Source organism: Lontra canadensis, unplaced genomic scaffold (genome assembly GCF_010015895.1).
Source record: "Lontra canadensis isolate GAN:19392208 unplaced genomic scaffold, GSC_riverotter_1.0 scaffold24, whole genome shotgun sequence".
NCBI lineage: Eukaryota > Metazoa > Chordata > Mammalia > Carnivora > Mustelidae > Lontra > Lontra canadensis.
Genome location: NW_022631018.1, coordinates 14,903,373 through 14,917,558, shown reverse-complemented (window position 1 = coordinate 14,917,558; position 14,186 = coordinate 14,903,373). Strand labels below are relative to the sequence as shown.

General features: G+C 46.1%; 1 protein-coding gene across 4 annotated transcripts in view; it reads right to left on the bottom strand.

Moving 5' to 3' along the window:
* Window positions 1-380: 380 nt before the first annotated feature.
* AKT3 (AKT serine/threonine kinase 3) overlaps window positions 381-14,186 on the bottom strand; it is a 295,963-nt gene continuing 282,157 nt past the window's right edge. For all 4 annotated transcript variants that reach the window (XM_032862896.1, XM_032862895.1, XM_032862898.1 and 1 more), the window contains 2 exons: window positions 6,660-6,762; window positions 381-489 (listed from right to left, as the gene is read on the bottom strand). In XM_032862896.1, coding sequence (XP_032718787.1) covers window positions 404-489; window positions 6,660-6,762 — 189 coding nt within the window. In that variant the 3' untranslated portion in view covers window positions 381-403. The remainder of the gene's footprint in view (window positions 490-6,659; window positions 6,763-14,186) is intronic.

Below are 14,186 nucleotides of genomic sequence, written 5' to 3'. Positions count from 1 at the left end.
TTAGTTTTCGATGTATCTTCTAGAAAGTTAAAAAATGTACCTAGAATCAGTGTATCTCATTTAGCCTGCACTGTTAGGGATAAACAAAAACTAAAAGATCGAAAGATGACAACTGGTGCACGAAGGAACAACGGTGGGCTCATGACTTCCAAAGATTGTAAAATTACCTCTTAAAGTTGCTAGAATAGTAAGACAGTAGCAGCAGCAGCAGGAGACCGTAGACGGAGACACAATTTCATGCAGAAACAAACAAGTGTGTCGCGTCCATGTGTGTTCTCGTGGGGGTGCGAGTGGGCGGGGTGTCTGGAGGCGCTCCTGCTTTGTCAGAGCTACGACTGGTGTGATGTCCAGGAACCATCTCGAGGAGGACATCTGGGATGACCGTGAAGGAGCAGGGCGGGCCTTACTCGCGGCCGCTGGCAGAGTAGGAGAACTGAGGGAAGTGCGGCCGCCGCTCGTTGTCGACGCAGTCCATGCCGTCCTCGTCATCTGCGGGCACAGAGCGGCCACTTAGCGCCACGGTTACTGCCTGCAACAGCGCCTCTAGTCTACGCAGTTCCCACGTCTAGCACAGGGAAGGCCAGCCGCGGACAATGAGCTCTGAGACGCTCGTGGCCATGAGCACAACACAAAGGAACGACACTAACTCCCAAACACTCCCTTTCACACACATGATCTACCAAAGTAACACCCTCACGTCATCTCCTTCAAGCCGTGAACCTCTTAAGACCCAACACACTGTGAAAAAATAGTATCCAAGAAAACCAGATTTTCTTTTTAAACAAGAAGAAGCGAATGGGCTTCAGTGGCCTTCAATTTCACGAAACTACACCTGTCAAAATTGCAGTGGGCAGTCCGGCCCACAGGCCCCAGGAGAGTCTGGCTAGAATCCGGTACCAGCGCCTTCAAATGCATGCATTTTTTCTTCATGGTGCTTTAGGTATGACTGCGAAATAAAGCTTCATATGAGACCTCGATTGGACATTGTTTGCGTTATTTACTTCCCATCTTGTATCCACCTGCGGTCACCATTACCAGTTTCCCTAAGATGCACCTTTGAGCCAGAGTGAAGAGAGGAACACAAAGGAAGAGGGCCAGATAGCAGCTAATACTAGCTCCACAGGAAACCAGCAGCAAGCAGACACGAAGGCATGGAAGCAAGCTGCTTTCACTTGGGCTGCCCCCTTTCACCTTCCCTGCCTTCCTGTATTCGGAAGATCTCAAATGATCCCCCCGAGCCCTTCTCCCAACGTCCTGAAGTCTGCACGGCAAGGAAGCTCTTCCTTCTATGTGGTCACACATTCAATCACCCTGGCCACACCATCCCCTGTGCACCTGCTCCAGGCTCTGGGCCAAGACCATCTGTCCTTGGGGAGTCCTGTCTATTCAGGGGGTGCCCACAAAGCCTCTCCTGCTCTCCCCAAGTGTGAGGGGTCAGAGGCTGTCCCACAGGGGAAGAGCCAGAGAAGGATTTCAAACACCCAACCTTCTTTTTCTTCAAGCAAAATAATTCCACTTCCTCCAATACCAATAAGGGACACAGTGCCAATTCTTTAAATTTTCCAGCCTCTCCAGGAGCATGGAGGTCATGTAACAACAGAAAGCACACAGGCCTCTGTATGGTGGGCCCTTACCCTGTCACACAACAAGGACAACACTCTGTGCCCCTCAATGACACACAACCCTCTGGAGAGCAAACATTTCTTTTCTCACGATGCTTCTATTGGATATACTATTCTAAATACAGAAGACTGTAGGAATGGGAGCAAGTTGCTAACCAAAATTCGTGACCTTGAATGTACCAGAAAAAAAAATCACTGATTAGAGGGCAATCAATCCATGAGGAGGATGTGGGGCTCCCTGTTCCGTGTAGACCACAGAACTCCAAGGGTTTCTGTCCTTCTGCAGACAAGCCTAACTATATAAGCTGTTCAAGAGAGGACTGTGACTTAGGCAAAGCTCTGCCTCCTTATCAAATGCTGGTTAGGCACCAAGCAAACCACACACATCATTCAGATGAAGTACATTTCACAGTATTTTTGGCTGCAGGAAAGGTGCTGGAGATGGCCTATCTGTTGTGGAGTCACAAAGTATAACAACTAGAGAAAAGGCAGCTGCAAGCTTAGCCTTCAGATTCAGACACGTGCCAATCACATTTCAAGGAAACAGTATCCCCTACCAACAGCTTTGCTTGGCTGCATGTTTCTGCACAGTGAATGCACAGAGAGCCCCGGACTGCCTGTGCGGGAGGCTGGGGCCGGACTGCGAGGCGGCCGCGGCCTGCCCCAGCCAGAGCCCCTCACACCAACTAACGTCTGGAAATGTATTCCTGCTCTGAACGGAGGATCATAGGGACAGTTGCTGACAACACCCAAGAACCATGCTGCGAACACGAGACTCATCTGGAACAAGCAAACAGGGATCAACTCCCGACCCCACATCAGAATCTGTGACCCAAGGAGGCTCATTTCCTTATAGCATTCAACAAATGTAACTACATGGCGTTAAGAGCTACTCGATCTCCAAGAAATCCTCTCTTCCTGTAAGAGGAAAGCGGAGGACCATGAAAGGATAGAATGCAAGACAACACATTCCAAAATCTGTTCAATTAATTAACACCAGTGAGAACAATCTGGCATGTGACCGCAGCTGTTTGTCGGCAAGGAACACTTTGCCTGTCGAACTGCTGATTTGTTCTAAAAAGTAACTCCATTCTGTGTCCTAAAAGCCAGGTGGCGAGTGGGAAGGAGGCCGTCACTAACAGGCTACTGTGGAGGGCTTCCGTGAACAAAACCATGCTTTAGCGGCTGCAGGGCTGCTCACCAGCAACACCCCTCGAAGCTGCAAGATTACGTTACATGTAATCATAGTCAGAGGTTTCACCGAATCTCCCTTGATCCGTCTCTTAAGGGGATCTAAGATGCTTCCAGGGACCATCCCTTTAAAGACCTGGCCCCATGCTCCCCAGCCCTCCCTCCAGCAGGGAGGGGCCACTGGCCTCAGCCCAGCCTATTGAGTGCTGTCATCTGCTCCCTCCGCAGGGGCCGACTTGGGAAGTCAGACAGACAGCCCCGACAGACACAGGCTGCTGCTGCTGGACTCAGGTTTCCGGGTTCAGATATCTGCACAGCCACACGTTCCTAGGCCTCCATGGTAGGTGGATTCTGGGACCCACCTTGGAAGGGACCATAGTGTGTGAGCCTCCTGCTCGAAACTGACTCCTTATCCCTTCAGGACCCGGGGTCAGTGGGCGTGGACAGCATTCCCCACATCTAAAATGACATATTCTTTCAAGAATAGGATTGCTTTGAGTGATCAAACATTTTACATTACTGATCGAGAAGCTGGGACACCAGGTTCACATGATATTCTAGAAACCATGCTGAGTGACCTAAAGCATCTTTTAACATTTCCATGTCATTTGATAAAGTTCTAGAAATGAAGCCACAGCGTGCCTGTTAATGACATATTCTCAGCATGATAAGTGCCTAGTGAGTGTGGAGTTAGTGGTAAGGCATGCAAGGTGAGTCTTGAAGAGATTTGGACCTCATCAGCCAGGGCTTTGTTTTTGTTTTAAAAGAGAGCACAAGCACAGGGAGTGGCAGGCAGAGGGAGAAGCAGGCTCCCAGCTGAGCAGGGAACCTGATACTGGGCTCCAACCCAGGACCCAGGGATCATGACGTGAGCCAAAGGCAGATGCTTAACCTACTGAGCCACCCAGGTACCCTTGGGCTTTGAAATCAAGTCTGTGGTGAAGAAGGACCTACAGCCAGGGCAGCACCTACCGCAGAACTTTAAAGATTTCACGGATTCAAGGTCATGGCTGTGGGAGCTGCTCTGCTGTGTCCTTCCAGGTTCCTGCTCCCTGGCAGCCACTTTAGGTTGCCCCCCACCCCAGATTCGCACCCACTCTCCTCTGCGGGGTGTCCGTTGTACTGGGCCCAGCCTCAAGCTTCAGGCAGTGTGTCACAGGACAAAGAACACTACAGACTCAAACAGAAGCAAAACTAGGGCTCTTCACAGCTATCCAACTCCAGGTGCCTTTCCTACCTGGACAGCTTCTCAGGCACTATGGGGGAAAGCCGAGGCTTGGGGACACCATCCAGCCTTGTGTCCCCTTTCCTAGAGGGCAAAGTGACCTGCCCCTTCCTCGGGAAAGAGTGGCAAAGCCGGGATGACACAGTCACCACCCCCCAGGCTCTCCTCATCCTCCTCCGCCCCCTTTTTCCTGAGACTCAGCCTCACAGGTCTCTCCCATGTGAGGACTGGACTCTGACGGGTCTGAAGCAAACTGTGCTCATGGCTTTGCATTTGCAGAGCCTATTTCTGTGAGGTCCACGACCATGTACTGAGCGATCTTAAAAGAGTCCACAAATGCCAAAGCTCTATTTACCAAAGAAAAGAGTCTCGAAGAGGCTGAGGCCGACACAGACACATTGGGACCTCGCCCTCTTAGTGCTTGCTGTGGACGTCACGTGGGGAGGGAGGCCGAAGCACAAAGTCCTGGGTATGGATGGCCAACAGCACCATCTGTAAAGAGCTGGGCCTCCTTCTGGCCAGGAAACTACCAGGCCCTCACCATAACGTGTTTATTCCTTCACATCGTACATATTTACTGAATACCAATGCCGGGCCAGATACCCAGCCAGGAGCTGGGGCTAGCTGTGAATAGGAAACCAAGCCTTTTTTCTCAGGGTTACTGCATTCTTGTTGGACAAACAGTAAACCGAGAAACGAACAAATTAACCAGAAGAGTATCAACAAGTTGTCAATGTACAGAATCGAGGGGTGGGGGAGGCGGTGCCCAATGGGTTGCACTGCTCTTTGGATTGGGAGGTGAAAGCAAGCGCTCTGCGGAAGTGACATTTAAGCTGAGATCTGAGGGAGTTAAGAGCTGTTGATGCAAATGTCGGAAGAAAGAGCATGGCAGGCAGAGACAGCTGTTAACAACCAAATCCCAAGGCACAGTGAGGCGTGGCATGATCAAGGTGAGGCTGAATCCAGGCACGGTGGGGCAAGATGGAGCGGGAGCAGGGACTGGACAGACAGGGCTGTGGAAGTCAGCATGAGCCATTCTGGTTTTAAGTGCAGAGTTCGGGAGCCATGAGAGGGCTGTGGACAGGGAAATGATGTGGTCTGACTGCAGTAAAGGTTATTACAATGACGAGGTCTGGCAAATGCTCTGGAGTAGAAAGGGCTCCTGGGCCCTTCCAACACCTCACTGGTGCTGCCTGCCTTTCAGACATGTGGGTCACCACTATCCACTCTGGGGCTAGTGGACACAGTGGCAAGGCCCTAGCGCATCGTTTTGCTCACACAAGTCCTAAGCTACTTGCCCAAGAATCTGTGGCATTTCCAACACAGTCTTCTCCTCTTACAGATTTTAAGACGTTAGCATGACACACAAGAGAGAATGGAAGCCCACTGTCCCACTGGGGATAGCAGTCCCACATATTCCCAGCTCACAGCTTGGCCAAGCTATGGCGTCCTGCTCCTGGCTATTGCTGACACTAACTGGGGGACCTGGGAAGCTCATTGTCTCCCTGGGTTTCAATCTCTTCCCTTAGATGATGAAAGTTAAGAGGTTCTTAACTTCTGGCCAGTCTAAAGAAAGCCAAGTGCACATATGAATACATGATCATATTTTTCATTTCAGGGTGTGTTCATGGTCCCTTGTTGTCAGGCTATGGGTTGGAAACTCTAGACCGGGATGGCTCCTAGTTTGCCTTTCAGCGGACGATCAGGTGACCGACCGCATCTGTGATTGGAGCCTTCCCTCTCGTGGATGCTGGTTTTGTAACAGCACCTCCAGCTACTCTGCCTTTCACAAACAAGAGAGGGGAGAAGTAGGAAGGGATCTAAAGGAAAGAAAAGGAGAAAAAAAAAGAACACAACAGGATCATGAGCCAAATGATGTGTGACCTGAAGAAATCTTTGGCTTTCCATGTCCCTGAAACTCAATTCTATCCTCATTGCTAAGCTCATAATGACAGGTACAGAGCCCTCTGTTGGCACAAGAGTGTTTATAAGTTACATCTGATACCTTTTCCTTCCTTTAAAGCCCAGTTATTTAGGATATTTATTGAACTGTGCACACATACTAGCATACGTGGAACAATATGAAGTGGTACTTGAATGTACTGTGTTAATAGACATGTAATTTAATTTTCTATCAAAAAATTACTAGCACACTAAATTATGTCTTCACAAATACTATTAGGACAAAGCTAAATTACCAAAAAAAGGTGATTCAATTTAAAGTGAATTAAAAACTATTAAGTCTGAAGGAGACCAGAACGAGCACGATTCTGCAGGGGGCATGTGAGTCAGCGGTCAGGCGAACAGGGAAGGGTCACTTTCAGAGTCCTTCCAGCCGATGGCGAAAGAAAGTATTAGAATAGTAAGGAAAGGCGAGGTTGTCTACAGGTTAGTCTATAATTCTCAGGCTACAATTTTTCTTTATAAAATTTTTCCAACTCCCCAAAACTTTTCTCTCAGCTACCTGTCTTTGATACTTCCACATGGAACTTCATATTCTTAAGTGGGATGAAATGAAATAAGTCACTGTGGAATTCGATCTTGAAAATATCCAATCAACAGAGTGGTTGCTGTTTTCCATTATATTACAATGTCATCATGTGCATGTCAGATGTACTTACATTTTTCAGGTGGCGTTATTGTAATAGTCTGAGCTGTAAATTCTTCATCAAAATATCTGGTATCTGTCTCAGATGTTACTTGAGGCTTAAAAGGAGGTACAAGCTACAAGAAGAAAGAAAAAGTGTACTGTTAACAGATTCCAGTTTAGGAAAATTCGTTTCTAGGATAAAATTAAAGAGCAAATAATTAACGAAACAGTGCCAAAAACCCAGACCACTGAGTCACTGCATATGGGAGATGTGACGTTTGGCTTCCCAGTCAATAGTCTGAGCGCAGAACAGGAGGTACTTGGTTGTTCTGTGTAAAATTTAACGATTATGTGAAGCAGAACAAACGAGAACCAGACAGTAGGGTGCAAAGAGGATACTGAAAAGTCCTAATTTCCCCACCAATCACAAACATATACACAAACCATATGGATGCAAACCCTGGTGACAAAATGCAGGCCCTCCCTGGAGCCATGAAAATACGACTTGTGTCCTAGTCTCTTCCTTGTACCTGGTCCAACAGCTTATTAGTAAGAACACAACTTAATGATACCGTTACTCCCCAGGTCACAGAGTGCTGCCCCTATCCTTGGCAAAGAAATACATCCGGTTACTTGAGATGGGCATGAACGCCTGCCCCTGCTCTGGGTCAGGGGTCTAGGGAGCCCCTGAAGTTAAATGCGAATGTTTCGCCCCTTGGCTGCTTCTGATCCTGAGAGGGGACCGGGACCCAAAAGAGAGAGGGACTGCTCTAGGACTGACGGGGCTTAACGCCTCAGAGATGCAGCAGGCACGGTGCAGCGTAAGTCTGGGGCTGCTGAAGGTCCCAGAAGCGCAAGCCCCTGGGACCTCTGCTGGCAAGGATGAGCAGGAGCCGGGGTGGGACTTCTGCTCCTCATGGCTCCAGCCTCACAGGAGAACATGACAAGCCCGTCCCAGGGCCTGGAGTCTCAGTTTCTCATGGGTACCCTACACAACAGGACATGCTGCTTTTAGGAGAAAATTCCCAAGTGGACAGAAATACAGAGAGACAAGTGACAGAAATCAAGTATGTTTTATAAACATTTCACAGAAACAAACAGAAACACACAACTGGCTTTAGCTCAATGCGTTTTTCCACTCTTGTCACCAAATTCATGTTAAATCATAAGGCAGAAATCTTTACATTGCTCTCTAGGCAGTTTTCAAAAACCAGGGGGTGAGCAAAATGCAAACATGTTTTTGGAATAAAGAACCCCACACTTCTGTTTATGCCACATGTAACAGCATTTTAAAAAATTTTATTGGACAGTGACTGAGCGTGCGGGCATGCGCACAGGCAGGCGGAGGGGGAGAGCGCAGCAGACTCCCCGCTGAGCAGGAAGACCCAGGCGGGTCTCGATCCCTCGATCCCTCGACCATGACCAGAGCCGAAGGCAGCCGCTTAACCGCCTGAGCCACCCAGGTGCCCCAAAACAGAGCATTTTTAATCCCTTTGCTTCCTACCATTCTTTCTTCTGTCCCAGGACGCAGCTAGTCTGAAGTCTCCGTTACGAGCGGGCACTTTTTTGGGGAGGACCCTGGTTCAGGCGCCCCTGTGGATGGGGCGGCGGGTGGCTCTCCTCCCGCACCCCCAACCTCCGCGGGGCCGAGCTCCTCGGTCGGGGGGGCCCTGCTCTGGGACGCTGCCCCGGCGGGGCCGACACGCGCTCCGCGGCCGGAGAGCTCCCCTCCTCCACGCAGACGCGAGGGCCGGCCTTACGGGGCACCGCACACCCCAACAACAAAGGTCACCGGGACCAGACAACCGGCTCTTTCCAAACTCTTTGGAAACCAAGGGGTGACGGCCTCTGCCTGCAGGAGACTGGAGGCTGTGACTCGGGTTGGGGTCACCAGTCTACAAATGCCCCCCCAGAACGGCTTTTTGGCAGAAGTGGGCTTCGGGGCACGCTCACCTCTGCCCACCCTTCCCAGCTGCTGCCTCCTGAGGCAAGGACGGCCACCTGCCTGCGCGGTCCGGGAAAGCTGCTCTCCTCTCAGGTGAGCGCCAGCGCGGCCCCTTGAAACTCCACCGAAATGGACAGATCTTAAAAGAGCCTCCAAAGGCGCCTGAGCCAGCCTCCGCTCAGAAGGCTCCTGGCCTCCTCCTCTCGTCACGCGGCTTTCTCGGGCTTCACACGCCTCTCAACAGCGGACGCTACGCAGCTACGCATGCGCGCGCACGTGCGCAACATAGACGCGCATCGGTCTCCGGCCGCCACCATGACACCTTCTCCTAACGGCACGTCAGCTCCGCGACGGCGAGGGAGTTTAAGAACAATTTTATTGAGGTACGACTGACAGGCAGTAAGCCGTCCGTGTTACAGTTTGACGAGCTTTGACTTCCATACAGGACCATGAAACCGCCAACCAAATCAAGATGGTGAAGGGTCTGTTTCCTCGTGAACCTGTTGGGAGCCGTGCTCCCTCCTCAGCCCTGGCAGGCAACCACCCGCGTGCTTTCTGCCACGATGCCTTTGTATTTTGCGGGCTTTTATGTAAACAGAGCCCTAGAGCATGTATCCTTTGTCTGACATTTTGGCATTTAGCATGGTTATTTTGACGACCATCCCTGTCACTTCCCGTGTCACCAGCAGCCCCCCCCCCCCATGCTGCTGGGTAACACTCCACACAGGTGTGCCCGCACCCATCTGTCCGTGACCTGTCCTCGGACACCGGGGTTGCTTCTGGTTTGCGGCTAGTGCAAATCTGCTCGGACTCCTGGGGTCTGAGTCTTGTAGAGAGAGGAGATTTTATTTATTTTGGACAAATACCGAAGACCTGAATGGCTGGGTGGTAGCTAGACGTACACTTAACTGTTCAAGAACCTGCCAGACTGTCCCAAAGCAGTCGCTTCATTTTACAGGACTACCCTCCAGGTATGGCAGTTCCAGTGGCTCCCGGTTCTCGCCCGCACGGGTTTGGTGGGTCTTTTCAACAGCAGACATTCCAGTGTGTGGTGGTGTTTCGCTGTGGGTTTAATTTGTATTTCTGGGGAGTTTACGTGCTCTTTGGGGAAGGGTCTGTTCAAATATTTGCTCCGCCCCTTTCTGGTCCACGAGTTTCGAGAGTTCTTTCCATAATCTGCGTGGTCTTTAATCTGATCTGTGATTTGTAACTGTTCTTCCCATTCGTGACTTTTCCTTTCATTTCTTAACAGGACCTTCTAAAGAACACACATACCTAATTATGCTAGCATCTGATTTATCAATTTTTCTTTATGAGTCATGCACTGCCCTCATCTATGGAATCTGCATAACCTAACACCGCAAAGATTTTCTCCTGTGTCCTTTTCTAGAAAGCTCTACACTTAGGACTATGTTTTGAGTTAATTTTGTATGTGCTGCAAATTTAAAAAAAAATATGGATGTCCAATTGTTTCATGAGAATTTGAACTGAACTATCTTTGCACGTCTATTTTAAGTCACTTCACCATATACGTGTGGGTCTAGATTTCTAGGTTCTCTACGGGCAAATAAAAAATGTTACTTGTGCAGGGGCACCTGGGAGACTGACTCAGTCTGTTAAGTGTCCAGTTCTTGATTTTGGCTCAGTTCATGATCTCAGGGTCCTGGAATTGAGCCCTACATAGGCTGCACTCAGCACGGAGTCTGCTTGAGATTCTCATTCCGCCTTTGCCCTCCCCCACTGACACATACTCTCTAAATTAACTAAATCTTAAAAAAAAAAAAAAAAGATGTTATCTGTCTATAACAAACTGTCCTGATTACTGTAACTTACTAAGTCTTGAAGTTGTAGGTAATGTAGGCTCTCCAACTTGTGTTTTGGCTACCCTAAGTCCTTAGCATTCCATATGGATTCTAGAATCAACCTAACAATTTCTACAAAAGAGCCAGCTATGCTAATCTTGATAGGATTGTGTTGAATTTATGTATCCATTTTGAGAGAAATATCATCCTAAAAATATTGAGTCTTCTAAACCATGAACATATTAGACCTCTCCATTGCTTGAGGTTGTCTTTAATTTCTCTACAGTATTTTTTAGTTTACAGCATGAAGGGCTTTCACATCTTTTGTCAAAAGATGCGCCTGGGTGGTTTAGCAGGTTAAAGCCTCTGCCTTCAGCTCAGGTCATGATCCCAGGATCCTGGGATCAAGCCCCGAGTTGGGGCTGGGGAGCCTACTTCCTCCTCTCTCTCTGCCTACTTGTGATCTCCATCTGTCAAGTAAATAAATAAAAAAATCTTTAAAAAAAGAAGTATCCCCAAGTACTTCATACTTCTGTTGCTATGATAAGTAATATTCTTATTAGTCTCCATTTATTTTTAGATCATGCAATTTTTTGTATATTTACTTTGTATCGAATAAATAATGGGATAAACATTTATAGTTTTTTTTTTTGTAGATTCCAGCTGATTTTCTATATAGGTAATCATATTGTCCATGAATAAGATAGATTTACTTCTTTCTTTACAATCTGAATGCATTTAATTTCTTTTTCTTGCCTTACTGCACTGGCCAGAACCTCCAGTACAATGTTGAACAGAGTGAACATCTTCACCTTGTAAAATCACTCAGACTGTCTCCAGTAGGATATTAGCGGTAGTTTTCCCTAGATGTCCTTTATCAGAGTGGAGAAGTTTCTCATTCATAGATTACTGGGAGTATTTTAGTCTGCTCTTTATTTAAATCAGATGGATGTTGGGTTTTCTTGAATGCTTTTTTTTTTCTGCATCCAATGAAATAACCATGTGTATTTCTTTCTTAGTTATTATCAATATGGTAAATTATAATGATTGATTTTAAATATTAAACCAACTTTGTATTTCCAGAATAAACCCCACTTGGTAATGATGTGCTATTCTTGTATTTATTGTTAGATTTGATTTGATAAAATTATGTGAAGGATTTTTACACATATATTAATTAACGAAATTGGTCTATAGTTTTCTTTTCTTGTATTATCTTTGCCTGCTTTTGGTATCAGGTTAAGCTAGCCTCATAGAATGAACTGGGAAGTACTGCCTTTTTCTTCGGTTCTCTGGAGGAATCTGTGTAGAACTGATACTACTCCTCACTTAAATATTTGGGAATTTATTGGTGAAGGCATATGGGTTGGAAGTGTTCTTTGTGAGAAGTATTTTTTTAATTACAAACATAATTTCTTTAACACATACCAGGCTATCCATGATATCTATTTCTTCATGGTAATTTGCATCTTTCAAGGGATTTGTCCATTTCAATAAAATTGTTGATTTTATGGACATGAAGATTATCATGCTATTTCCTATTATCCATTTAATACCCATAAAATCTGTAGCAAAGTCACCCCTCTCATTCGTGGTATTAATAACTTATCTTCTTTTCACTTTGATTAGAAATTTATCAATTTGTTAATCTTCTCAAAGAACCACCTTTCATCAATTTTCTCTATTTTTTTTTGTTTCTTATTTCACCGACTGCTGCCCCCATCGTTATTAATTCCTTTCTTCTACTTACATTGAGTTTAATTCATTCTTCTTTTTCTAGTTTCTCAAAATGGAACATAAGGTCATTGATCTCAGACCTTTCTTCTTTCTGAATCGTCCTTTAGTACTACTCCTTGAGGTATTAGCTGTAGCCCACAGCAAAACATGTTTTGTTTTCATTTTTAGTCAGTTCAAAATACTACTTTCCTTTTTTTGACCCATTGATTATTTAAAATTGCACTTAGTTTCCAAATACTTGAGGATCTTCCATATATCTTTATCTTGATTTCCAATTTTATTCCCGTTTCATTCAAAGAGACCATGCCTCAAATTATTTGAATCCTTTAAAATCTATAGAGTTGTTTTGCTCAAAATATGGTATATTGGGGCAAATGTTCTGTGTGATCTTGAGAAGAAGAAATGTTCTGTTGTCGGGTGATGTTCTATAAATGTCAATTAGATTAAACTGGTTGATGGTATTGCTAGTGTCTTCTATAAATTTACTGACTTTCTCTCTAGTTCTTCTATCAATTATTTAGAGATAGGTATTGCTATGTCAAACTATAATGTGTATTTGTCTTTTTTCTTGCGGTCCTATTAGTTTTCATTTTATGTACTTTAAGATTTGTTATTAGATGCAAAAATAATTAAGATTTTTACATCCTCTTGATGAATTGATCCCTTTACTATTATGAAATGATCTGCCTTACTAACCCTGGTGCTATTACTTGCTTTGAAATCTTCATATGATAATAATACAGCCAGCCACTCTAGTGTTCTTTTGAGATAGCGTGAGCATGCTATGTCATTTTTCCATCCTTTTATTTTTATCTACTTATAATTTGCATTTAAAGTGGGTTTCTTATAGGCAGCATATAGGTGATTCTTGCTTTTTTTCAATCTGACCATCTTTTTTTTTTTTTTTTTTTTTTTTACAATTTTATTTATTTATTGAGAAAGTGATAGTGTGAGCAAGGAGAAGGGCAGAAAGAGAGAATCTCGAGCAAGCATGGAGCTTAATGCAGGGCTTGATCCCATGACCCAGGGATTATGACCTAAGATGAAATCAAGAGTCAGAGGCCCAACCAACGGAGCCACCCAGGCACCTCTGATGTGACAATCTCTTTTAAGGGCGGTATTTAGATCATTTGCTCTCAATGTGATTACTGATATGGTTGAGATGAAACAAGCTTCACACTTGTCTCAGCTGGGACTTTATTTTGCACCAACACTATACCCCTGATTCCTAAAACAGTGCCTGCCACTTAGTGGCATGAATAAATGAATCATTATTCAATCTTGTTGCTCAAGTGAGATGTCAGAGAGCATGTAGTCTACCCTTTTAGAAATGAGAAGACTGAAGCTAAAGTTGGTAAAATGACTTGCTGAAGATGATACAAGTAGCAATGGAAGCAGCAAACCCTCTGTCTCCAGATCCCAAGCTCTCCCTACTGTGGTGTCTGCAAAGACTGCATGAAAATGCTTTTTGCTTTTGACTGCTTCTCCAGATATTAGTCATAGTCAAGCCATGCACGCTGGGGGCATATTTCCTCCCTTCAATTCACACACGGAAGCAGAACACGACACAGTCGAGTATGAACATCCACACAGGGAAGCAAGAAACCAATTTCTGTACATGGGGAAAGATGTGAGAGAGAATGTGCAAAGAACGGCCACAGACCCCAACAGAGGTGCTACCACACACATCCTAGGTATGCCCAGCTGCGGGTTTCCTCTGACTCCCAGAGTATATATTCACTTTAAACAACTGGTCACATTTCAAATATTTCATTCTTATGGGCCACATTGTGCCCCCTCCTCCCCATCCATATGTTGGGAGTCCTAACCCCCAGGGACTGTGCTGGGAGACAGGGTCTTCAAAGAGGTGATTACATTAGAATGAAGTGTTAGTGTGGGCCTTAGTCCAACCTAACAGATGTCCTTGTAAGAAGAGGAAATGTGGACACAGAGGGACTCCAGACGCACACACATGGAGGAAAGATCGTGTGAGGAGGAACAGATAAGACAGCCATCTACAAGCCAAGGAAAGAGACTTCAGAAAAAACCAACCCTGCCAGTATCTTGATCTTGA